This window comes from Lagenorhynchus albirostris, chromosome 3, assembly GCF_949774975.1.
Source record: "Lagenorhynchus albirostris chromosome 3, mLagAlb1.1, whole genome shotgun sequence".
Classification (NCBI taxonomy): domain Eukaryota; kingdom Metazoa; phylum Chordata; class Mammalia; order Artiodactyla; family Delphinidae; genus Lagenorhynchus; species Lagenorhynchus albirostris.
This window is the reverse complement of record NC_083097.1, coordinates 51,905,568-51,928,495: the sequence shown is the minus strand read 5'-3', so window position 1 is coordinate 51,928,495 and position 22,928 is coordinate 51,905,568. Positions and strand designations below refer to the sequence as shown.

At 35.9% G+C, this 22,928-nt stretch overlaps 1 protein-coding gene across 2 annotated transcripts in view; it reads left to right on the top strand.

Annotated features, from left to right (window-relative positions):
* The window catches only part of TRIM23 (tripartite motif containing 23), a 38,704-nt gene extending 17,276 nt beyond the window's left edge, over positions 1-21,428 (top strand). Inside the window, exons 4-11 of one of the 2 annotated variants that reach the window (XM_060143010.1) lie at positions 2,214-2,492; positions 3,054-3,236; positions 5,841-6,056; positions 9,698-9,832; positions 14,705-14,834; positions 15,327-15,437; positions 16,715-16,839; positions 18,924-21,428. In XM_060143010.1, the coding sequence (XP_059998993.1) occupies positions 2,214-2,492; positions 3,054-3,236; positions 5,841-6,056; positions 9,698-9,832; positions 14,705-14,834; positions 15,327-15,437; positions 16,715-16,839; positions 18,924-19,103 (1,359 nt within the window). In that variant the 3' untranslated portion in view covers positions 19,104-21,428. The remainder of the gene's footprint in view (positions 1-2,213; positions 2,493-3,053; positions 3,237-5,840; positions 6,057-9,697; positions 9,833-14,704; positions 14,835-15,326; positions 15,438-16,714; positions 16,840-18,923) is intronic. The other variant, XM_060143011.1, reaches the window with a different exon arrangement.
* The last annotated feature ends 1,500 nt before the right edge of the window (positions 21,429-22,928 follow it).

Genomic DNA, 22,928 nt, shown 5'->3' with positions numbered 1-22,928 from the left:
TGTTGTAGAGCTGGTTTGGTGGTGCTGAATCCTCTTAGCTTTTGCTTGTCTGTAAAGCTTTTGATTTCTCCATCAAATCTGAATGAGATCCTTACAGGGTAGAGTATTCTTGGTTGCAGCTTCCTTCCTTTCATCACTTTAAGTGTATTGTACCACTCCCTTCTGGTTTGCTGCGTTTCTGCTGATAAATCAGTGGTTAACCTTACGGGGAGTTCCCTTATATGTTATTTTTTGTTTTTCCCTTGTTGCTTTTAATAATTTTTCTTTGTCTTTAATTTTTGTCAATTTGATTACTATGTGTCTGGGTGTGTTTTTCCTTCGGTTTATCCTGCCTGGGACTCCTTGCGCTTCCTGGACTTGGGTGGCTATTTCCTTTCCCATGTTAGGGAATTTTTCAACTATAATCTCTTCAAATATTTTCTCAGGTCCTTTCTCTCTCTGTTCTCCTTATGGAACCCCTATAATGTGAATGTTGGTGCATTTAATGTTGTTCCAGCGGTCTCTTAGGCTGTCTTCATTTCTTTTCATTCTTTTTTCTTTATTCTGTTCTGCAGCAGTGATTTCCACCATTTTCTCTTCCAGGTCACTTAACTGTTCTTCTGCCTCAGTTATTCTGCTGTTGATTCCTTCTAGTGTAGTTTTCATTTCAGTTATTGTATTGTTCATCTGTTTGTTTGTTCTTTAATTCTTCTAGGTCTTTATTAAACATTTCTTGCACCTTCTTGATCTTTGCTTCCATTCTTTTTCCGAGGTCCTGGATCATCTTCACTATCATTATTCTGAATTCTTCTTCTGGAAGGTTGCCTATCTCCACTTCCTTTAGTTGTTTTTCTGCGATTTTATCTTGTTCCTTCATCTGGTACGTAGCCCTCTGCCTTTTCATCTTGTCTATCTTTCTGTGAATGTGGTGTTTGTTTCACAGGCTGCAGGGTTGTAGTTCTTCTTGCTTCTGCTGTCTGCCCTCTGGTGGATGAGGCTATCTAAGAGGCTTGTACAAGTTTCCTGATGGGAGGGACTGGTGGTGGGTAGAGCTCGGTGTTGCTCTGGTGGGCAGAGCTCAGTAAAACTTTAATCTGCTTGTCTGCTGCTGGGTGGGTCTGTGTTCTCTCCCTGTTGGTTGTTTGGCCTGAGGCGACCCAGCACTGGAGCCTGCAGGCTCTTTGGTGGGGCTAATGGCGGATTCTGGGAGGGCTTGTGCCAGTGAGTACTTCCCAGAACTTCTGCTGCCAGTGTCCTTGTCCTGAAGGTGAGCCTTAGCTGCCCCCAACTCTGCAGGAGACCCTCCAACACTAGCAGGTAGGTCTGGTTCAGTCTCCTGTGGGGTCACTGCTCCTTCCCCCTGGGTCCTGGTGCACAGACTACTTTGTGTGTGCCCTCCAAGAGTGGAGCCTCTGTTTCCCCCAGTCCTGTCTAAGTCTTGCAGTCAAATCCTGCTGTCCTTCAAAGTCCAGTTCTCTGGGGATTACTTTTCCTACTTCCAGCCCCCCAGGCTGGGAAGCCTGACGTGGGGCTGAGAACCTTCACTCCACTGGGTGGACTTCTGTGGTGTAAGTGTTCTCCAGTTTGTGATTTTCTCACCTAGCGGTTATGGGATTTGATTTTATTGTGATTGCGCCCTCCTACTGTCTCACTGCAGTTTCTCCTTTGTCTTTGGATGTGGGGTATGTTCTCTGGTGAGTTCCAGTGTCTTCCTGTCGATGATTGTTCAGCAGTTAGTTGTGATTCCGGTGCTCTCACAGGAGGGAGTGAGCGCATGTCCTTCTACTCCACCATCTTGAACCAATCTCTCAAAATTTGGCATGTTATGATGACTGAGGTTGAGTTTTTAAAATTTTTTTAAATTGAAGTATAGTTAATTTACAGTGCTATGTTAGTTTCAAGTGTACAGCAATATGATTCGGTTGCTGTACACCTGAACCATGATACATATATTCATATACATGATACATATATTCTTTTTCAGATTCTTTTCCTTTATAGGTATTACAAGATATTGAGTATAGTTCCCTGTGCTGTACAGTAGGTCCTTGTTGTTTACCTGTTTTATATATAGTAGTGTGTATTTGTTAATCCCAAACTCCTAATTTATTCCTCCTCCCCCTCCCTTGCTATCTATCCCCTTTGGTAACCATAAGTTTGTTTTCTATGTCTGTGAGTCATTTTCTGTTTGGTAAAGGGGTTCAGTTTTAATACGTTACTTTTTTGTTCATCAGAGCATCATTCGTTGTGATGAAGATGAAGCTCACGTTGCATCTGTATATTGCACTGTATGTGCAACTCACTTGTGCTCAGAGTGTTCCCAAGTTACCCATTCAACAAAGACATTAGCAAAGCACAGGAGAGTGCCTCTAGCTGATAAACCTCATGAGAAAACCATGTGCTCTCAGCATCAGGTGCATGCCATTGAGTTTGTTTGCTTGGAAGATGGCTGTCAAACTAGCCCACTCATGTGCTGTGTCTGCAAAGAATATGGAAAACACCAAGGTCACAAGGTATGAATATAGTTAAACTGGATGACTACCTAGTTCACCAGCCCAACCACTGACTTGGTTTTTTATGCTAAGAGTAGAGATCAAAGAAGAGCTAAATGATGAATGAGTTGAGCTTGGTAGCATGAAAAGAAATGAGAGATTTATTTTCTGAATATTATAACAAAAATTTCAGAGTCCTCATGATTCTTTCTTCATTGAAAAATGGCTTTCCAGCATGAAACAAAAGTTCTTTTCTTTGTGTGCCTGTTTTTGTAATGCACTGGATTATCTTGATAATAATTATGTCTGTTGATGAACTAATGCTTGTGGTAAAATTTTAGAGAGGGTTTCTTGGATTCTTGTTTAGCAATAAATTGACTTCCTAATTTTAAATTATTTCTTTGAAAGGTAAATAGTTTTGGGGCAAAGGCAAATTAGTATTTTTTATGCTGTTTTTTGTAAATGTGTTATAAAAGCCTCTTGCGGCTGATGGTTTTTTATTAATAGGAGCCATTTAAGTAGCATTTTATATCATTAGTCAATACTGTGAGTTCTTTTCTATAATTATGTTGCATCTTATAGCATTCAGTATTGGAACCAGAAGCTAACCAGATCCGAGCATCAATTTTAGATATGGCTCATTGCATACGGACCTTCACTGAGGAAATCTCAGATTATTCCAGAAAATTAGTTGGAATCGTTCAGCACATTGAAGGAGGAGAACAAATAGTGGAAGATGGAATTGGAATGGCCCACACAGAACATGTATGGGTTTTTTTCTTCCTCACCCTTTTCCTTGTCACTTTTTCACCTTGTAGGATTTATTGAGCAATTATATTGTGCTAGTACTGCACTGGTCACTGGAAATAAGTTTTTTAAAAAGTCTTTGTCTTTATGGAAATTTATAATCCATCATGGAAGAGAGCCAGTTTCAACTGTGGTAACTGTTACTTTGTGGGGGAAGTACAGGATGCCCTGGCAGTGTGCATAAAAACAGCAATAATTTGGGTAACTCGTAGAAGGCTTTCTAGAAGATGTGATGTCTAAACTGAGATTTGAAGGAATTTAGTCAGGGAGAAGAGTGGGGTGGGGAGTGAGTTGTTCCAGAGAGGGAAGCATATGTTAAAATACATGGAAGTGAGAATTGGACATATTGTAGAAACTTAACTAAGTTCACTATGGTTGAAGCTTTGAGCATTGGGGTGGGGCATGGCAAGAAAAGATGTTGGAGAGTTAAGGGCCAAATCCTGCAGCATCTTGTTAGACATGTTAAAGAGTTTGGACTTTATCTTACAGGCAGTGATGAGCTGTTGAAGAATTGGCATAGGAATAACATAATCAGGTTTGCATTAAGAAAGGTTGCTCTTTAATATAAAAAATGAATTGGAGGAGCAACAAGATTGGAAGCAAGGAGACCTATTGTGAGGTTGCTGAAATTATCTACTTGAGAAATGTTTATGGCCCATAATACTGGAGTAGTGAGAGTGGAGAGGAGTACATGGATTTGAGATTTTAAAGAAGTAGAATAGTGATTTACTGATAATATTAGTGATTCATTGATAATATTGATTGGATAGGTACTTTGCAGGGTCAGGCATAATGCCTAGATTTCTACCTTGCCCAACCTGGTGGATGGTGATATTGTGCTCTAATGGGGAAGGAAGAAGAATTTGGGAGGGGATAATGGGACCAAGGTGATAAGTTTAATTTGGATGTTGAATTTGTTATTTCTGTGAGATAAAAGGAGATACCCTTCGGTAAAATGAAGAGTCAGTGGGTGTTAGGAAGTGTGTCTAACTTTTAAGAAGTTTGGCTGTGGAGAGAAGGAAGGAACTTAGGTGGTAGTGGTAATTGCATTTTAAAATTGAATTATAGAGGAGAAAGGGATATTTTCAGATGGGAATATAAAGTACAGGGACAGACACAATGTAGTGTTTTTCTTTTGTAAAGAAACAAAGTTAAGCTAAGTCATTGGGGAGTAATGCTAGAACTGCTCTCTGTCAAATATAGTAGCCATGTGGCTATTTAAGTTTAAATTATTTAACAGTTCAAGAAAATACAGAATTTACTTCCTCAGTCTCACTAGCTACATTTCAAGTACATTTTACATGCATGTAGCTGGTGGCTACCGTATTAGTCAGCACAGATATAGAATATGTCTATCATCACCTAAAATTCTATTGGACATTTTTGTGCTACAGTGGAAATATTTTATTTATTCCCTCAGCAAATATTTATTGAACACATCCAAAGTGCTAGACACTGTTGAAGTCAAAAATACCTGCTTTTGCAAAGTTTACATTCTAATGTGGGGAGAGGGACAGTACATAAGTAAAATACAGAAGTATGTTATTAGATACTTTGGAGAAAAATAAGGGAAAGGGGGAATGCACTTTTATATGGGGTGTTTGAGGACAGGCTCTCTGAGAAGGGGCATTAAGCAGAGACCTAAAGGAGATGAGAAAGGGAACCATGCTAATATTTGGGGGAAGAGCATTCTAGGCAGAGAGAAGAGCAAGTACAGAGGCCCTGAAGTTGGAGTGTGCCTCGTGTGCTTAAGAAACTTTGAGGAGGTTGAGTTAGATAAATTAGAATGATTGATGGGGAGCATAGCAGGAGTTGAGGTCAGAAAGGACCTTAAAGGCAGTTGCTTTACTTTCTTCCAGGAATGCCCTTGAAGATATTCACATAGTTCCCTCTCTTACCTCTTTCAGGTCTTAGCTCAGATGTCTCTTTCCCAGGGAGTCTGTCGTTGAACATCCCCTATAAAGGACTTTGGCATTTACTCTGAGTGGGAAGCCACTGGAGAGTTTTGAGCAAAAGAATAATTATCATTCTGACTTAACATTTAAAAAGGATCAGTCTGGCTTCTGGGTGGAGAATACATTATAGGCAGCAGAGGTAAATCTAGTGAGCCCAATTAGGAGGCTATTATAATAATCAGGTGAGAGATGATAATGGCTTCAATCAGGTTGGCAGAGGTGAAGGTGGTGAGGCATGATCAGATTCTAGATATATTTTTAAGTCAGCAGAATTTGTTGAGAAACTATTGTGAGATACGAAAGAGAAGTGTTAAGGGTGACTCCAATTTTTTTAACTTGAATAACCTGGAAGATGGAGTTGCTATTTATTGAGATGGAGGAAACTAGGTTCAGGGTTGGGAGAGACTGGAGATTAGGTATTCCTTGTTGCTTGAAATATCATTTAAACAGTTGTATATCCAAAGGCTGTGGTTAAGGGGAAAAATTTAGTGTGGAGATAAACATTTTGGGATTTTAAGGATATAGATTGTATTTAAATTTTCATTATTTCACATATAAAATCTTCGTTAAGGTTACAGTTGTTTAAAACTTATTTTTATTGCCTTAGGTACCAGGTACTGCGGAGAATGCCCGGTCATGTGTCCGAGCTTATTTTTCTGATCTACATGAAACTCTGTGTCGTCAAGAAGAAATGGCTCTAAGTGTTGTTGATGCTCATGTTCGAGAAAAACTGATTTGGCTCAGACAGCAGCAAGAAGATATGACTATTTTGTTATCCCAGGTTTCAACAGCCTGTCTCCATTGTGAAAAGACTTTGCAACAGGTATGTGGTTTAAACATGATTAGGACATAGTTTAAGAAGGAGAATTTGTAAGCTTAAGTATATCATTACCAGAGGTACACACTAGTCTATTTTATTAATTTAATAAATATTTTTATATTATTACTCTGTGTTACTGTGGGCATTAACATTGTGCTTAGGACATGGTCTCTAACCTCAAATTGCTCCACTCAACCACATCAGTGTCCTCTCTTTCATGTGTCTTCCCCACCATAAAACCATAGGTTCTAGAACCCCTCTAACTTCCTGTCATTCTTCAGTCATCCCAAGCCCTTTAACCCTTCTTTGCCAAGCATATACTATTCTTTCTGCTTGATGGGCTTATGTCTCCCTTTTCTGATATTGGAAATCCTTCTTCAAATGTTTGCTGTTCTTTGAAGCTACTTACCCTTCCTTGCTCTTTTTGTTTTTGTTTTTGGTGGTGGAGGTGGGGTGCCTCTCTAGCATGTACTCCCTATCTCTGCTCTAATTTATTGGTTCTTAACTTTGATGTCACAGAAAACCTGTGTTTTTTCATGGTTGACGTATCATAAGCAATGTGTTACCCAGTTTGCAGATAATGTGCTTTTAAAATAGATTTAAGGTTATTCTAACAAAAATGCCAGTCTTAACTCATTACTGTTTTGGATCTGCCTTCATGAATGTGCAATTTAAGGCTAATTATTGCCCTAGGAATTCCTGATAAGCTTCAGTCACTCTCATCTTTTGCTATATTGCTAATGATTGTGTTGATATCAAATCATCATAGAGCTAAACTTTTTACTGTTGTAGAACTTTTTCTCTTAAATATCTGATTAGACTTAAATGAATGTGGCCAGGCTGTAACCACATCAGTCTTGAGTCCTTTAGTCCTTATCACATTGAATTGTAATAATTGATGTTTATGCCATTTATTAAGTTGTCTTTGAGCTCCAGTCCTGTTCTGTCCTCTGCTTTGTGATGCTGATACTGGAACTCTGCAAACCACATACCAGCTCTGCCAGCTGCCTCCATGCGATTTTAGGCTCTGCCAATAGGGGACAGTAGAAGGAAGCTGAAAGGTGGAGGTGGTTTCCTGTGCGTTCCCATTTGCTTGGGGTTCCTGTGAATGACACTGCTCATACTACGAGACCACTTTCCTTAGAGATCTGAATTTCAGCTCCATGAGATCCCTCCTATAAGTTTTTAAGTTTTAATAATTCTAGCATCTCTCCTTTATTCTCCCAGCCCTGAGGGTGGTAGCTGTTTCCGACAGTTGTTTGCTCCATGATGCCTCAGAGTTCTTTTTACCCTTTCAGTTGCCTACTTAATAACTACACCTAGTTAACAGTTCTTCATATTAATTTTTTTCTATTCATATGACTATTGTGGTTTTTATCTCCTGATTTGAACCTAATGATACAATATGCACATTTGTCCTTCTGGATGTATCTATCCAGATACAAAGAATTTAGAGATACAAAGAGCCTAATAAATACTTGTTCAGCTCAAGCTACACAGCAAAATTAGAAATGGATCATGTCCTAAATCATACTTAAGTGAATACTTCACAGTATTTTTATATTTATTTTATTAAAAAGAAAGCTCATAGTTAACTGAAGTATTTAGAAGTATTTTAGAGTTTTTGAAGCATTTTGTCAAAGTGACTGATAATTGTTAATGACATGGTATTATCTCACTGTGTTAACGCAGATGAAATTGGGGTCTTAGATTCATTCTTCATATGGACCTATTAGTTTTGTTCTGATTTATAGACAGAGAACCGTAATCTCAATCAATATTCTTAAAAGTTCCTGCCACAGAGATAACTGAACAGAGGAATGGATGGAACATCACATATATATTACCAATTTTGAGAACAAAATCATCCCTCCCCTCCAGAAAAAATTGATGCATAGGCATAATACTGAATGCCATTCAAGGCATAATACTGAATGGTTAGGATTTGTTTATTAGGCAAATATTTGTTGTGTGCCTACTGTGTGCCATGTATATTCTAGGTACATGGAATATGTCAGTAAACAAAGCAAGCAAAAAGCCATAATCTTGTGGAATTAGCATCCTAACAAGGAGAAGGCAGACAATAAGCCATAACCATATCTAATAAGTAAATTATATAGTATGTTAAAAAGTGATAAGAGCTAAGGGAAAAAGAAAAAGTATGAGGGTACAGCAGATTGTATTTTTAAATAGGGTAAGCATCACTGAGAGAAGGTGAGATTTGAACAGAGACTCAAAGGGGAAGAAGGTGAGGGGAACTAGCTCACACCTTAATGAAGAAGATTTCAGCTGAGGAACTGGTTAGAGCAAAAACCCTAGGGTGACATGCCTGGTGTATTTGAGGAACGGCAAAAGAGGGCACTGTTGCTGGAATAGAGTAAGCGATGGAGAGAGTAATAGGAGCTGAAATTAGAGATAATAGGGAATTATATGTAAGGAGGGCCTTGTGGGCCATTGGAAGGACTTCAGTTTTTACTGATTGAATTGGGGAAACCATTGTGGGGTTTTGAGCGCAAGAATGATTTGATCTTACTTAAAAGGATCTGGCTGATGTGTAAAAAACAGATTGAAGGAGGGCAAAGATGGAAGGAAGGAGCTCAATGGTTAGAAGACTGTTGTAGAATTCCAAGTGAGAGAGGATAGTAGCTTGGATCGTGAGGGCTAGAAGTACCCAAATTTTGGATATCCAGTAGGATTTGTTGACAAATTATATGTGGGAATAAGGGAGGAGAAGGCAAGAATGACTCAAAGTTTTTGTTCTGGCAATTGGAACAACCAAATTGCTATCACCTAATTTGAATATGCAACTGTGAGCAAAAACTGACAACACCGCTTCTCTCATGGAGCTTAAATATTGTTGGGAGATCTCTGTCTTATGAAGAATACATTGGTATATGTATAGAATATCTCTGGAATAATATTTGAGAAACTGAAAAGTGCTTAGCTTTGAGGAGAGGGCCTGGGAATCTAAAGTGAGAGGGAGACATCACAGTTTGACCTTTAGTCTTTTTTTTTTAAACCAATACATGTATATCTTAAATTATTTAAAAAACTATTTATAGGAGTACAATATATATATACAGAAGTATGTGCATAAGTGTTCAGCTTGCTGAATTTTCAGACTGGACATTACTGTGTAACGAGCATCCAGATCAAGTAACAGAACATTACCAACCCCAGAAGCCCCTCAGACTCTCTTCTAGTAACTATGCGCCTTTCCTCCTAAGGATAAACTGCTATCCTGATTTCTAATGTATACCTTGTTTTGGCCTGTTTTGGTAATTAATAAAAGTGGGAATCATGCAGTACAAACTCTTCATGTCATTTCTTCCCTTACCGTATGTTTGTGAAATTCATATCATCACATGTAATTGTAGTTCATTCTTACCTGAATGAACCTGTAGTTCATTCAACCATGCATTTTGGTTGTGTTGCATTTGTGAATATACCATACTTTATCTATTCTTCTATTGATGGGCTCTTAAATTATTTATTAATGCCTGATTATTGTTAACTTAGTCAAATTTATACGTAAGTTAACTTTCAATACTGTAATGTTAAATGAGCTTTTCTTGAGTTTTAGTGATATCTCTGTTTTCGTTGTTTCTTTAAAAAGTTTATAAGAAATATCATCTCTTTTCTAGGATGATTGTAGAGTTGTCTTAGCAAAACAAGAAATTACAAGGTTACTGGAAACATTGCAAAAGCAGCAGCAGCAGTTTACAGAGGTTGCAGATCACATTCAGTTAGATGCCAGCATCCCTGTCACTTTTACAAAGGTAATATATTCTATACTTTGTTTTTAGGTGTGTTTTTGAATAAATCATAATTGTTTTACATTCCATGATAATCAACTAAGAGACAACTAAGAAATTAATGAACCACAGAATTAGGGGAAAAAATTACTGTATCAGTGGAAAATAGAAGGTGGTATAATGAGTCTCCCTGTATTATCACCTACTTGAACAATTAAAAACTTTTTATTTCATCTACCCTTTCCCCTAGTCTCTTTCTACCTACAGTCTCCCAGGTTATTTTGAAACAAATCCCAACATATTTCATCCTAATACATCATTTCATCTATGTTATATTTTCACGTTTCTAAAACACGGGTTCTGTTCTCTTTTTCAAAACACAACAAAATTAGAAATGGATCATGTCCTAAATCATACTCTCTAATAATATCTATTAGATTTCCCAGATTGTTAAAAAAAATTTTTTAGGTTTGAGACAAAATCCAGCAAGGTGTGTATTTGGCATTTGGTTAATATGTTTTGGTCTCTTTTCAAGTGGATTCCCCCTAATTTAAAAAGGTACATGTGTTCCATTTTGCTCTCTATTTTTAGAGAGTGGCTTTTTTATTTATTTATTTATTTATTTTTGGCTGCGTTGGGTCTTGGTTACTGTGTGCAGGCTTTTTCTAGTTGCAGTGAGCGGGGGCTACTCTTTGTTGTGGTGCGCGGGCTTTTCACTGCAGTGTCTTCTCTTGTTTCGGAGCACGGGCTCTAGGCGCGTGGGCTTCAGTAGTTGTGGCTCGCGGGCTCTAGAGCACAGGTTCAGTAGTTGTGGTGCCCAGGCTTAATTGCTCCACGGCATGTGGGATCTTCCCGGACCAGGGCTCTAACCTGTGTCCCCTGCATTGGCAGGAGGATTCCTAACCACTGCCCCACCAGGGAAGTCCTAGGGAGTGGCTTTTAAAACTTTTTAAATCTCGTTTTATAATTATGTGAAACATTCACATGGTCCAGAATCAAATCTACAAAGCAAGGTTCATTCAGAGAAGTCTAACTTATATTCCTGACCCTGCCACCCTTTTCTTCCCTTCTCCATTAAGAATTTTTCTTAGTTTTATTCGTCATTTAAAAAAAACAGAGAAATATATTTGCATGCACACTCCCCAATTTTTTTTTTTTTTTTTTTTTTTTGTGGTACGCGGGCCTCTCACTGCTGTGGCCTCTCCCATTGCGGAGCACAGGCTCCAGACGCGCAGGCTCAGCGGCCATGGCTCACGGGCCTAGCTGCTCCGTGGCATGTGGGATCCTCCCAGACCGGGGCACGAACCCGTGTGCCCTGCATCGGCAGGCGGACTCTCAACCACTGCGCCACCAGGGAAGCCCCACACTCCCCATATTTAAAGGTAGAATACTGTACCTACTTCTCCAGCTTGTACTTTTCACTGAAGTGTACATCCTGGAGGTCAGTCCATAGCAGTATATAGTGACATTTTCTGTTCCCTTTTACAGCTGCAAGGTACTTTATTGTGAGGATGTACATTTTTTTATTATGGTGAAAAACACATAATATAAAATTTACCGTCTTAACCATTTTTTAAGTGTTTAGTTCAGTATTGTTAAGTATGTTCACATTGTGTGAAACATTTCCAGAAATTTTTCATCTTGAAAAACTGAAACTATACCTTATAAACAATGACTCCCCTATTCCCCCCTTCTCACTAGCTCCTGGTAACCACCACTCTACTTTCTATTTCTTTGTATTTGACTACTCTAAATTTATCATGCAAGTGGAATCATATAGTATTTATCTTTTTGTGACTGGCTTATTTCACTTAGCATTATGTCCTTAAAGTTCACCCATGTTGTAGCATGTGACACAATTTCCTTCTATTTTGTCTAAATAATATTCCATTGTTTGTATATACCACATTTTGTATCCATTCATCTATCGATGGATATTTGGGTTACTTCACCTCTTGGCTATTGTGAATAGTGCTGCTATGAACATGGGTGTACAGATATCTCTTTGAGGCTTTGCTTTCAGTTCTTTTGGATAAATTCCCAGAAGTGGGACTACTGGATCATATGGTAGTTCTATTTTTAATTTTCTGAGGAAATGCTATACTGTTTTACATAGTGGTTGCATCATATTATGTAAATCCCACCAAAAGTGCATGAGGGTTCCAATTTCTCCACATTTTGACCAAAACTTGTTATTTTCTGTTTGTTCTGGGGGGTTTTTTTTGATAGTAAAACAGGATGACTTACACTAGTAGCCATCCTAATTGGTGTAAGGTGATATCTCATTGTGGTTTTGATTTGCATTTCTCTGATGATAGTGATGTTGAGTGTCATTTTCATATGCCTCTTGGCCAGTTCTTTGGAGAATTTTGTACAAGTCCTTTGCCTGTTTTTCTATTGAGTTATTTGATTTTTTTGTTGTTGAGTTGTAGGAGTTCTTTTTATATTCTGGATATGAATCTATTATCAGATACATGATTTGCAAGTATCTTCTCCCATTCTGTAGTTTGCTTCTTCACTCTACTGATTATGTCCTTTTATTCACAAAAATTTTTAAGGTTGATCTAGTCCCATTTGTTTATTTTTGCTCTTGTTGATTGTGCTTTTGATGTCATATCCAGGAAATCATTGCCAAATCCAATGTTATGGAGCCTTTCTTCTGTGTTTTCTTCTAGGAGTTTTATAGCTTTGGTTCTTATGTTTAGGGCTTTAATTCATTTATTTATAATCCAAGTATTTATAATTGTTACATATTCTTTCTGTATTTGCCCTTTTATCATTATCTAATGAACTTCTTTGTCTCTTATAACAGTTTCTGACTTAAAATCTATTTTGTCTGATATTAGGATAGCCACCCCTGCTCTCTTCTGGGTATGATTTGCATCTCAAAGATTTGCATCTCTTTCCATCCTTTCACTTTCAGACTATGTATTTTCTTAGCTATAAAGTGAGTCTCTTGTGGATAGCATATTTTTGGATCTTGGTTTTTCACGCATTTAGTCAAGCTGTGTCTTTTGAGTGGAGAGTTAAGTCTGTTTAAAGTAATTATTGATAGGTAAATACTGTTGTCATTTTGTTCATTGTTTTCTGCATAACTTGATAGTTTTTTTTGTTTCACCTTTCCTCTTTCATTGCCTTCTTTTGTGTCTTATTGGTTTTTTTATAGTGTCATATTTGATTCCCTTCTCTTTTCCTTTGGTGTATATTCTGTGGATTCTTTCTGTGTTTGTGGTTACCATTGCAATTACATAAAACATCTTAGTTATAACATTCTATTTTAAACTGACAGCAATTTAACTTCAGTTGCATACGAAAACACTATTCTTTCACAGCTCCATCCCCCTGTACTTTATGTTATTGATGTCACAAATTACATCTTTATTGTACACCTATTAGCACAGGCTTATAGTTTTTTTCATGTGTTTGTTATTTCAATTCTGTGAAGAATTAAATTTATGCACCCAAATTATAATACAGGTTACTATTTTTCCATGTAGTTATTGTTATCATTTTAGATTTTCATATGGCTTCATGTTGCTGTCTAGCGTCCTTTCATTTCAACTTGAAGGACTCCTTTAGCATTTCTTATAGAGCAGGTCTAGTGGTAATGACTCCCTCAGATTTTGTTTTTCTGGGAAAGTCTTGATTTTTCCTTCATTTCGAAGGACAGTTTTGCCATATATAGCATTCTTGGTTGACAGTTTTTTTCTTTCAGCACTTTGAATGTATCATCCCACTCTTTCTGACCTGCAGTGTTTCTGCTGAGAAATTTGTTAATAATCAAATTTATGTGATGAGTCACTTTTCTCTTGCTGCTTTCAAGATTATCCTGTTTTTGACTTTTGACAGTTGGATTATAATGTGTCTCAGTGTGGGTCTCTTTGGACTTATCTGAGTTGGAACTGAGCTTCTAGAATTTTTATGTCCATTTCTTTCCTCAGATTGGGAAGTTTTCAGCCATTGTATCTTCAAGTAAGATCTCTTTGCCCCTTTATTTCTGTATCCTCCTTCTGGGACTCCCATTCCCATATGTCTCTTAGGGTCTTTTCACTTTTCTTCATTCTTTTTTCTTTTTCCTCCTCTAACTCCATTAGTTCAGATTACATGTCTTTTAAAAAACTAATCCTTGCAAAAATCCTATGTAAGTTTGGTACAATTTTTAATCCCCATTTTACAGATGGGAGAAGTCAGGCAGAGAGGTCATGCAGCTAGCAATATATACAAGTATGTTCATTGCAGCATTATTTGTAATATCAAAAAATCAGAGATGACCTAATATCTCTCAGTTGGTGATTGGTTAAATAGTGGTACATGGAATATAATAAAGCAATTAAAAGAAAAAGGTAGGTCTATATGTTTTGAAATGAAAGGATTCCATAATGTACTATTGAGTGCAAAAAGTAGTTGCAGTGTGTATTTTTTTTTTTTAAGTATATCTGCTTTGTGTATGTCAACCAATGTCTGCACAGGAAGATATCTTGAGGGATATATGTGAAATTGTTAACAGTGGATATTTATGGGAAGTGAGTATCACTTTTCATTTTTAATTAATATATTTAACACAGAATGAAAAATCTTATTTAAAGAAGATTCAGTTGAGTTAGAAAATCTGGGAAAAATAAGTGGGTATGTGTATTTTTTTTAACTTATAAAAAAACAAAGTAAGTAGTAAGTTTTACTAAGCTAAGATTTAGCAAAGCAATGAGGATTGATTTCCTCTTTCTAAAGATCAGAATAAGGGTATTTTCATAGGGGACTATAACTTTGATTTTAATGGATTAAGGAATGAGTAGGAGACACAATAATTAACAAAGGTATTTTATAAATAAAAGTGTAAGTACTAATACTTTTAACTCCATATCAAAATAAAAAGATTAATTTTTTAAAAAATTATAGGACAATAGAGTTCACATTGGACCCAAAATGGAAATTCGAGTTGTTACGTTAGGATTAGATGGTGCTGGAAAAACTACTATTTTGTTTAAATTAAAACAGGATGAGTTCATGCAGCCTATTCCAACAATTGGTAAGTATAAGTATTGCTTTTACCTTAATGGACATTTTACAGACAAACCCTAGCTTACAGCTGAGTTCTTTGGGACTTATTTTATGTCAATCTGGTTTGGAGACTGGCTCTAAGACACCAGCATTTCAGAGAAAAAATGCAAGATTCAGTGGCTGTGGGATTGAAATGTGGATGGGGAGGATAGCAAGAAGGAACAGAATATGGGTGGAACAGTTGGAAGGAAAAAAGGATTGATAACCCTGCTGAGGATTAGGGCAGTGATGCAGATCTGGTACTTGGGTGTCAAGGTCTTAAGGACTCTGGTGGATTAGAGGGCTAACCCTGGTTAAAGGTATACACTTCCCCACGCATGTTTGTCACGAGTGGAGTTGGTTGCAGAGCAGTAGATAGTGCTGTATGCAGATAATTTGTAAGTCAGAGTTATAAACAGGGTTGCCTGTGTTTGGTGTGTAAATGTAAGTTCAGTATTAAAGTAAGTTTTTTTAAAAACAGGTTTTAATGTGGAAACTGTAGAATATAAAAATCTAAAGTTCACCATTTGGGATGTAGGTGGAAAACATAAATTAAGACCATTGTGGAAACATTATTACCTCAATACCCAAGGTAAGAGTGTAAAAATTACATCTTAATTTTTCAAATTTTTAGGATGCCAGTTCAGTTTTCAATTCATTGATTTAGCTAATAAAACTGATATTTTAGCATTGATTAAAAACATGACTATACCTTTAAATATTGGTAGCAAGCTCCACATTATTAAGAAAATTAAGGTGGATAGACTGGGTTATGTACTCTGGTTTATTTCATGAAAAACCATAATTTAGCATAAAGACCAAATTTATCTTATATATGTAGGTAATTAAGGGTACTTTCCTCTTGCTGCTCTTAACAGTTAAAGTATATTATTAGTGTCCATATGAGCATGATCACTGGCAATATTGTGTTATAGGGTTGAATTTGTGGTATATAGTTCTCTTGCTCTATTCAATTAAATTCAACTCAACAGTTATCCCATTATAATCTCTCAATAGCTCCACTCCTTCATTTCTATTCACAATTAGTTATTATCTGCAGAAGAAACTACAGTGGTTTGCTTTTGACCAAACGGTGTTATATCACATATATTCCACTTAGCATTTATTCACACTTGGGCCCCATTCTACACTTTGCCTCTTGTACCCCAACATAAAGCTTATTATCTTCATGCTACCTGTTGCATATGTCATCCTATTTTCCACCTAGAAGAAAGACTAGATAATTTTTACTTTGGGATTCTTGATATTAAATTTAGTATGAGACAGTGATTTAGGGGACAAAATGGAATTTTGAACATGAGGAATGGTTGAAAGTCTGGGATGTTTAGCTACCATAAGGTAGCTGGAAAGATTCCAAAAGAGAATTAATTCAGTAGATATTTATGAAGTTTCTGCTGTGTATTTTGAGAACAATCTGTGGAAAGTGCTGTGCCGGGCACCTAGAGAGAATACTTGGGAGAGAGAAAGATGGTGATTTATTTATTTTTAAAACACTATCTTTTGGTAAAGCAAGTAGTAATCGAAGAAATAACATCAGTACGTAGATCATAAGAGCTACATTTTCATTCATTAAGAGAAATATATTAAATCATATGCACAACAACCTGTGTTTGGTAGGCAAGCATTGTAAATCCTGTTACAGATGGGGAAACAACAGCTGAAAAGTTAGGCGAACTGTTTGAGATTATATCATTAATTATTGCTAGGTGTTCCTGTAATAAGCAGCCTTTCTGTGAAAATAATGATGGTAGACTAACCATAATATATTAATGAGAACATTAAAATATTTAGTCCATTTACTGAAATTTAACAAGTGACTAAATGAATATTTTTCTCTTTTTTTGGTAGCTGTTGTATTTGTTGTTGATAGCAGTCATAGAGACAGAGTTAGTGAAGCACACAGTGAACTTGCAAAGTTGTTAACAGAAAAAGAACTCCGAGATGCTTTGCTACTGATTTTTGCTAACAAACAGGTAACACATTTTTATTTCAGAATATTTGTTTTAGCATTCCACATTATAAGTAGCTGTTAAGATTTCAAGGGAAATAATTCAGTAGATATAAAATTTCTGCTCTGTATTTTGAGTACAATCTATATGGAAGGTGCTGTACTTGGTACCTTGGAATATACAGAAGGAAATAAAGTAGATGATGCTCACTAGAAACTCCTATGTATTTAGGTAAGCATGTTGTGTATGTTTTTAATACAAAGAAAATTGCTAAGTGACTTCAGTAATATTAACAGTGTTAAGGAAAATTGGAGAGTAGTTCTAGGGGTGGTATTTTGTAAGATTTGTAAAAAGTAGGATTTGAATTGAAACTATAAGAGTTGAAATTATGGATAAGACTTTGAGTTAATTTGTGAAGGAAAGAACACTGCAGGCAGGAAAATTTTTAGGGAGCACCAAGGAGATCTGTATGTGAGGGGTAGGTAGAGGATGAAGAAATTCTAGAGTAACAGAGGAGGTTGTGTGATAAAGGCCTGACAGGGCCAGGCTGAGAAATTTAGGTTATATTCTATGAGCAAAGGAGAACCATTAAAAGTTGGTGATAAGATCATATTAGTGTTTTAGGATTGTAATTTTGGGGGTAGGATGTAGAATTAATCAGGGGCAAGGGAATAGAGACAGGCAGATGCAGTAAATTGCTGCAGTAATTCAAGTGACAGTTAACAAGATCCTGAATTAAAGGAATGGAAGGGTAGAAGCAGACTGAAGAAACTTTATGGACATAGAATAGTTAGAATTTGGTGACCGAATGGAGAGGATGAAGGACGGGGAGTAGCTGAAGATTCTTAGATTTTGGGACTAAGCTTCTGGGAGGATGAGAATGCTTTTCTTTAGTGCAATAGGGGGGCTTAGATGTCATAAGAAGGAAGAGTAGGATGGACAGGGAATCTCCCCTTAATAAACAAAAAAGCAAACCATTAAGAGCTGATATACTTCACTTTATTTATGATTAAAGATATGCAAATAAGACAGAGTGAAATACCATTTTCCACTTATCATATTGTTAAAGATGAAAATGTTTGATAATCCTCAGACCTGCATACACTGCTGGTGTGGTTATTAAAAGGAGACATTTTCTTGGAGGGCAATATGGCAGTACTTTGTCAAAGTTTTAGGTGCATATACGCTTTTACCCTGTAATTCTATCTCTAGTAATGTATTCTGCAAAGAGATATCCTAAGGTTATCTTAGAGATAATTTTGTAAATGTATGTATGTAAAAATACATGTTTATATGAATGTGTATGCATATGTAATAGCACATAAGCACACATCTTCAATCTAAATATTCGGTATAGGACTGGTTAAGAAAATTATGTTGCACCTACAGTGGAATGCAATACAGATGTTAAAAATAATATGGAAAATCTGCTTGTCCTGATAATGGAAAGATATCTTTATTTTCAAGATATGTGTTAAGTAAAAAACAAAAAAAGAGAGTATGTTCCTGTTAATTTGCGTGAGTGTGCGTGGAAGTTTTCTGAAAAATATGAAAGAAATTGTTACTGATGATTGCTTCTGGGAAGAAGGGGTATTCAGAGGTATTTGGAGAGGTTTTTATTTTTATTTTTTGGCTGCGCAACGTCTTAGTGTCCTGCACCAGGATCTTAGTGTCCTGACTAAGGGATTGAACCCGGGCCCCTGGGAGCGAGAGTGCTGAGTCCTAACCACTAGACCACCAGGGAATTCCGTGGAGAGTTTAATAAACTCTTTACTATATAAACCCTATGTAAAAGCCATTTCTTACAATGTACATGTATTAATTTTTTTTAAATTGATGCCTTATAATGACCTCGGCAGTTTTTTCACTCAGGGGGCACAGCCTTTATTGATTTCATTGCAAGACTTCTTACAGACTATCTATATTATAACCAAAACTCAAATTTTTTCTCATTAATCTCAAAATAATTACTGAAAGTTGAATTTAGGTTTTAACTTTAGTATAGGCTTCTGTTGGAATGGTACCAACAGAACTGTAAATAAATAATAATTACAAATATGATAATTTTGATGAACTGATTAAAATTCTGATGTGTATATATCTTTCAGGACGTTGCTGGAGCTCTGTCAGTAGAAGAAATCACTGAACTTCTTAGTCTCCATAAATTGTGCTGTGGCCGAAGCTGGTATATTCAGGGCTGTGATGCTCGAAGTGGTATGGGACTGTATGAAGGGTTGGACTGGCTCTCACGGCAACTTGTGGCTGCTGGAGTATTGGATGTTGCCTGATTTTAAATGCAGCAGTTGTTTAAAGTTTTGTGGTTAAAAGTTATTTTGCACGTAATATGATGTAAGAAATTATACATCTCAAAGGTAGTTAATTTACGATGTATACATAAAAGGAATTTTAGTTTGGGAATTCAGTACAATATCACTTTTAAAAAACTGTAGTAAAATTTAAATATCTGATGGAGCAGATTAAATTGGATTAAATAGGGACTTACTGGGTATACATTTTTTTTCAACGTACAATAGTTTTTCAGATTATATGTGACCCATATATTGGGAAAGAAGTAGTCACAAAGAGTAGGTGAAAGTTTATTCTTTCAAAGGAAAAAGGATAGCCAACTGAATGCCTAATGGAACCTCTGTATGAAGCAAGTGAAGCATGGCTTCTTCAACTTGGCTTTTCACTGGATTTTGGCAGTATTTAGTAGCAAAACTGGCAGTGACTTAATGAAATACAATTCAAACTGTATCTTTGAGTAATAGGATTACTTTAACGTTCAGTATAACAGAACACGTTTAATGCTAAGAACTATAAGCTATAGAAAATTAATATTTTAGTGTTTTATTAAAGCTCTCCTAAAGCCTTTTGTATAAAACCCAGTGAGTCAGAATGAAATGGAATCTAACTAGGCCTGATGTTCGATTAGTGCTACACTGAAGAACAATTAATAATAAAATTGTGAAAGTCAGTTATATTCTAGTTGATCTTCACTTATGAAAGACCCATTTGCAGGGCTGAACCTGAAAGTATTATTTTCCAGGTCAGAGCTCTAAATTCGTCCTTCTGTTTTTCAGTATGTTTAAAGTACTTAGCATTGTGTCTTTTAAAAATAATATTGCATCTTCAGTGAGAATGACTATAGGTAAAATGTAGTAAGTTACACACAGAAACGAGGGTTGGTTTTACATAAAAGGTAGAGATGTAAGTAGAAAACTACCTCTACCACAGAGAAGTTATTTATGCAGTGGAAAATGCTTATTACAATTACTTTAAAATGTTTTCCCCAAATAAGTGTATTTATGTTAACAATAAATGTGATCAAGGCTTTTCATGACAAGGCCTTGAAAAGTTGTTTGAGAAACAACATGTCTAAGGAAAAGAAATGTTCAAAAAGTTTACATCACATTTATTATGCAGTGTTGAGTAGGAGTTTAAAAAGTTTGTGCTCTTTACTGTTTTTCATTTTTTAAGGAAACTCCCTTATTATGGCAGTACGATTTATATTTAAACATACCTAGATTGAATTTTATGGTTTTTGTTTTTCTTTTTAAATGCTCTTTATACTTTAGGATGAGGTTAAATCCTAAATCTTATTTGAAACGCTATGAGGACATTGATGTCTGATGGTAAGATGTGACTCCTGGGTGGCACTGTTTTGGTTCAGTCTCTTCAAATGTACTTTTGTTTAAAAACAACAAAACTTTTAGAAAACAAAGCATTAAAAAAAAAGTCTGTCAGTATTATGGGCAGTGTGTAAATAAGTAATATTACATCCTTTGTTTTTCAAGTAAAAGGTCATGCTGTTACAAGTGTAGTTTGTGCATATAATACTTCTGAATTAAATTAACATTTGACTGATTGCAATAACTGTGAAAAATAAAAAAGGTGTTACATTTGCCTGTGAGCCCTTGAACTGTTTTCTCTACTAGGTAATTGGAAAAAAGAAGTCTAACACTAACATGTAAACTTGCATTTTCCTTGTAAATTAAGTTTATTTTACCAATTTTGCTTAACTTTTAAATTCACATTCCTAGCATATTTCTAAAACAATTTAAAAATTGTGTTTAGACTTGATTATAACATACATGATAGTACTGTTTGTTACTATTTTTTTAAGAAATACTTTTCTCAGGCTCTTACTACTATTTGTGGTTGTATTCTTTCACTAATTATTAGTTAAGATTGTGCTTGCTAGTTCCCTCTGGGAAATGTCAAACTTCAGAGAGGTTTTAAATACAGTCTATTTGGATTTGCCTCCTGGCACTGAATTTCTGTATCAAGCCTAAATATTATTGTATGGTTTATGTAAAGCAGGTTTTTCAAGTGTATAGTCTTGGTCTGTAATTCTGGAATGCTTTATAATTACTAGAAGCCGTTATTTGCATTACACATATGATCAGTATAGACAGCAATAAAATGTTAAAATCATTTTAAAGAAGTCCTATTATTCTAAAAATTCTGTTTCTTGAACCATCTATATAGTAGTATTGCTAGTAACCAATTAAAGTTATATTTGTGCTATGGTTAAGAGAAAACAAAATGGGATAGGGATTGACTTGTATGACAAATTTGAGATATACTTTATTAAAAATTTAGAAATACCATTCTGTCATTCCGTATTTGCAATTTGTCAAATTTAAGTAAGTATCATAACTAGTGTTTTTAAAGGAGAGCTAAAATTTTGCATTGAACAAAGTGAAATTATTGCTTTTTAAATTTAACCTTGTTTCACACAAGAACATAGCATTTCAAATAACTTTTTATAAGAGGGCTTGGAAAACTTAGCTATATCCTATGAGCTAATGTTGCTAAAACACTTTTTTTTTTTTTTTTTTTTTTTGCGGTACGAGGGCCTCTCACTGTTGTGGCTTCTCCCGTTGCGGAGCACAGGCTCCGGACGCACAGGCTCAGCGGCCATGGTTCACGGGCCCAGCCGCTCCGTGGCATGTGGGATCTTCCCGGACCGGGGCATGAACCCGTGTCCCCTGCATCGACAGGCGGACTCTCAACCACTGCGTCACCAGGGAAGCCCCTAAAACACTTAATGTGACACTGAGATACTTCTCAATTTGCAAAGTGGTAATAAGGAAGAAGATAGCTGTACTTTTCCCTAAAAGAATAATGAATGAAAAGGACTAATAAGTATCAGATGGTATCTTGCTAATAATTTAAAACATGCTTTAAAAAAAGACATCTGGCAGTGTAGGTTTTTAGGTCTACTGATTATATTAAATTTGTGACATGGAATGGAAAAATTCATTAATCAAATATGATTTTCACTCAAAGCAAAATAATTTTATTTTGGGAAGAATGAGGCATCACTACCACCACTTGGTGGCAGTATTACCAAAAATTTAGGATTAAGCTTTTACGAATGAATTGATAGGTAGGTAAGTCTGAACACCTAAAATTAGGGAGAAAAGGTAAATGTCATAGTGAAGAGTCATTTTCTGTCCATAATTTAGTTCTTTTTAAAAGGAGGACACAATATTAATTTAAAGTTAGCACAGTTTGGCATGTTCTTCCATCACAGTTTATGGTACAAAAATAGGTAAAGGAAATAATCCTGCTGATCAGTAGAAGGAAAAATGTAAGCTTAGATATAAAGCATAAGAATGTGAATTCCCTAAACACGTCTGTTGAATGTGTTCCTCTTATAAGTTCTTAAGAGTCTGTCTGGAAAGTAGAAGCAGTGATTCTGAAGTAATTTATGAGGGTAAATGAATAAATGAATTGGACTCATAAGACGTAGACTCATATTGTTTTATTGCTCCAATGTCTACTAATCTCTTCATTGTTAGATATTAACATTTTTACTCAATATATACTTTCTTGATGGTATATTTAGTAAGGTAAGAAAAGATATACTACATAAACTGAAGACAAAAACTGTTTAGCTACATTAGAAAAATGATGTGAAAATAGTAAATGAATCAGTATATAAAACCAAGGACTCAGGTGTTCATTTATTCTGATTTTTATATTTGAAGAATATTTCCTAATGATTAAGGAATTAGAACACTTTTGACTAAAGGCACTTCCTATTTATTTATTGAAGTTTTACTTACCACTACTTACTACTTAACAGTGATCAAAGGACAAAA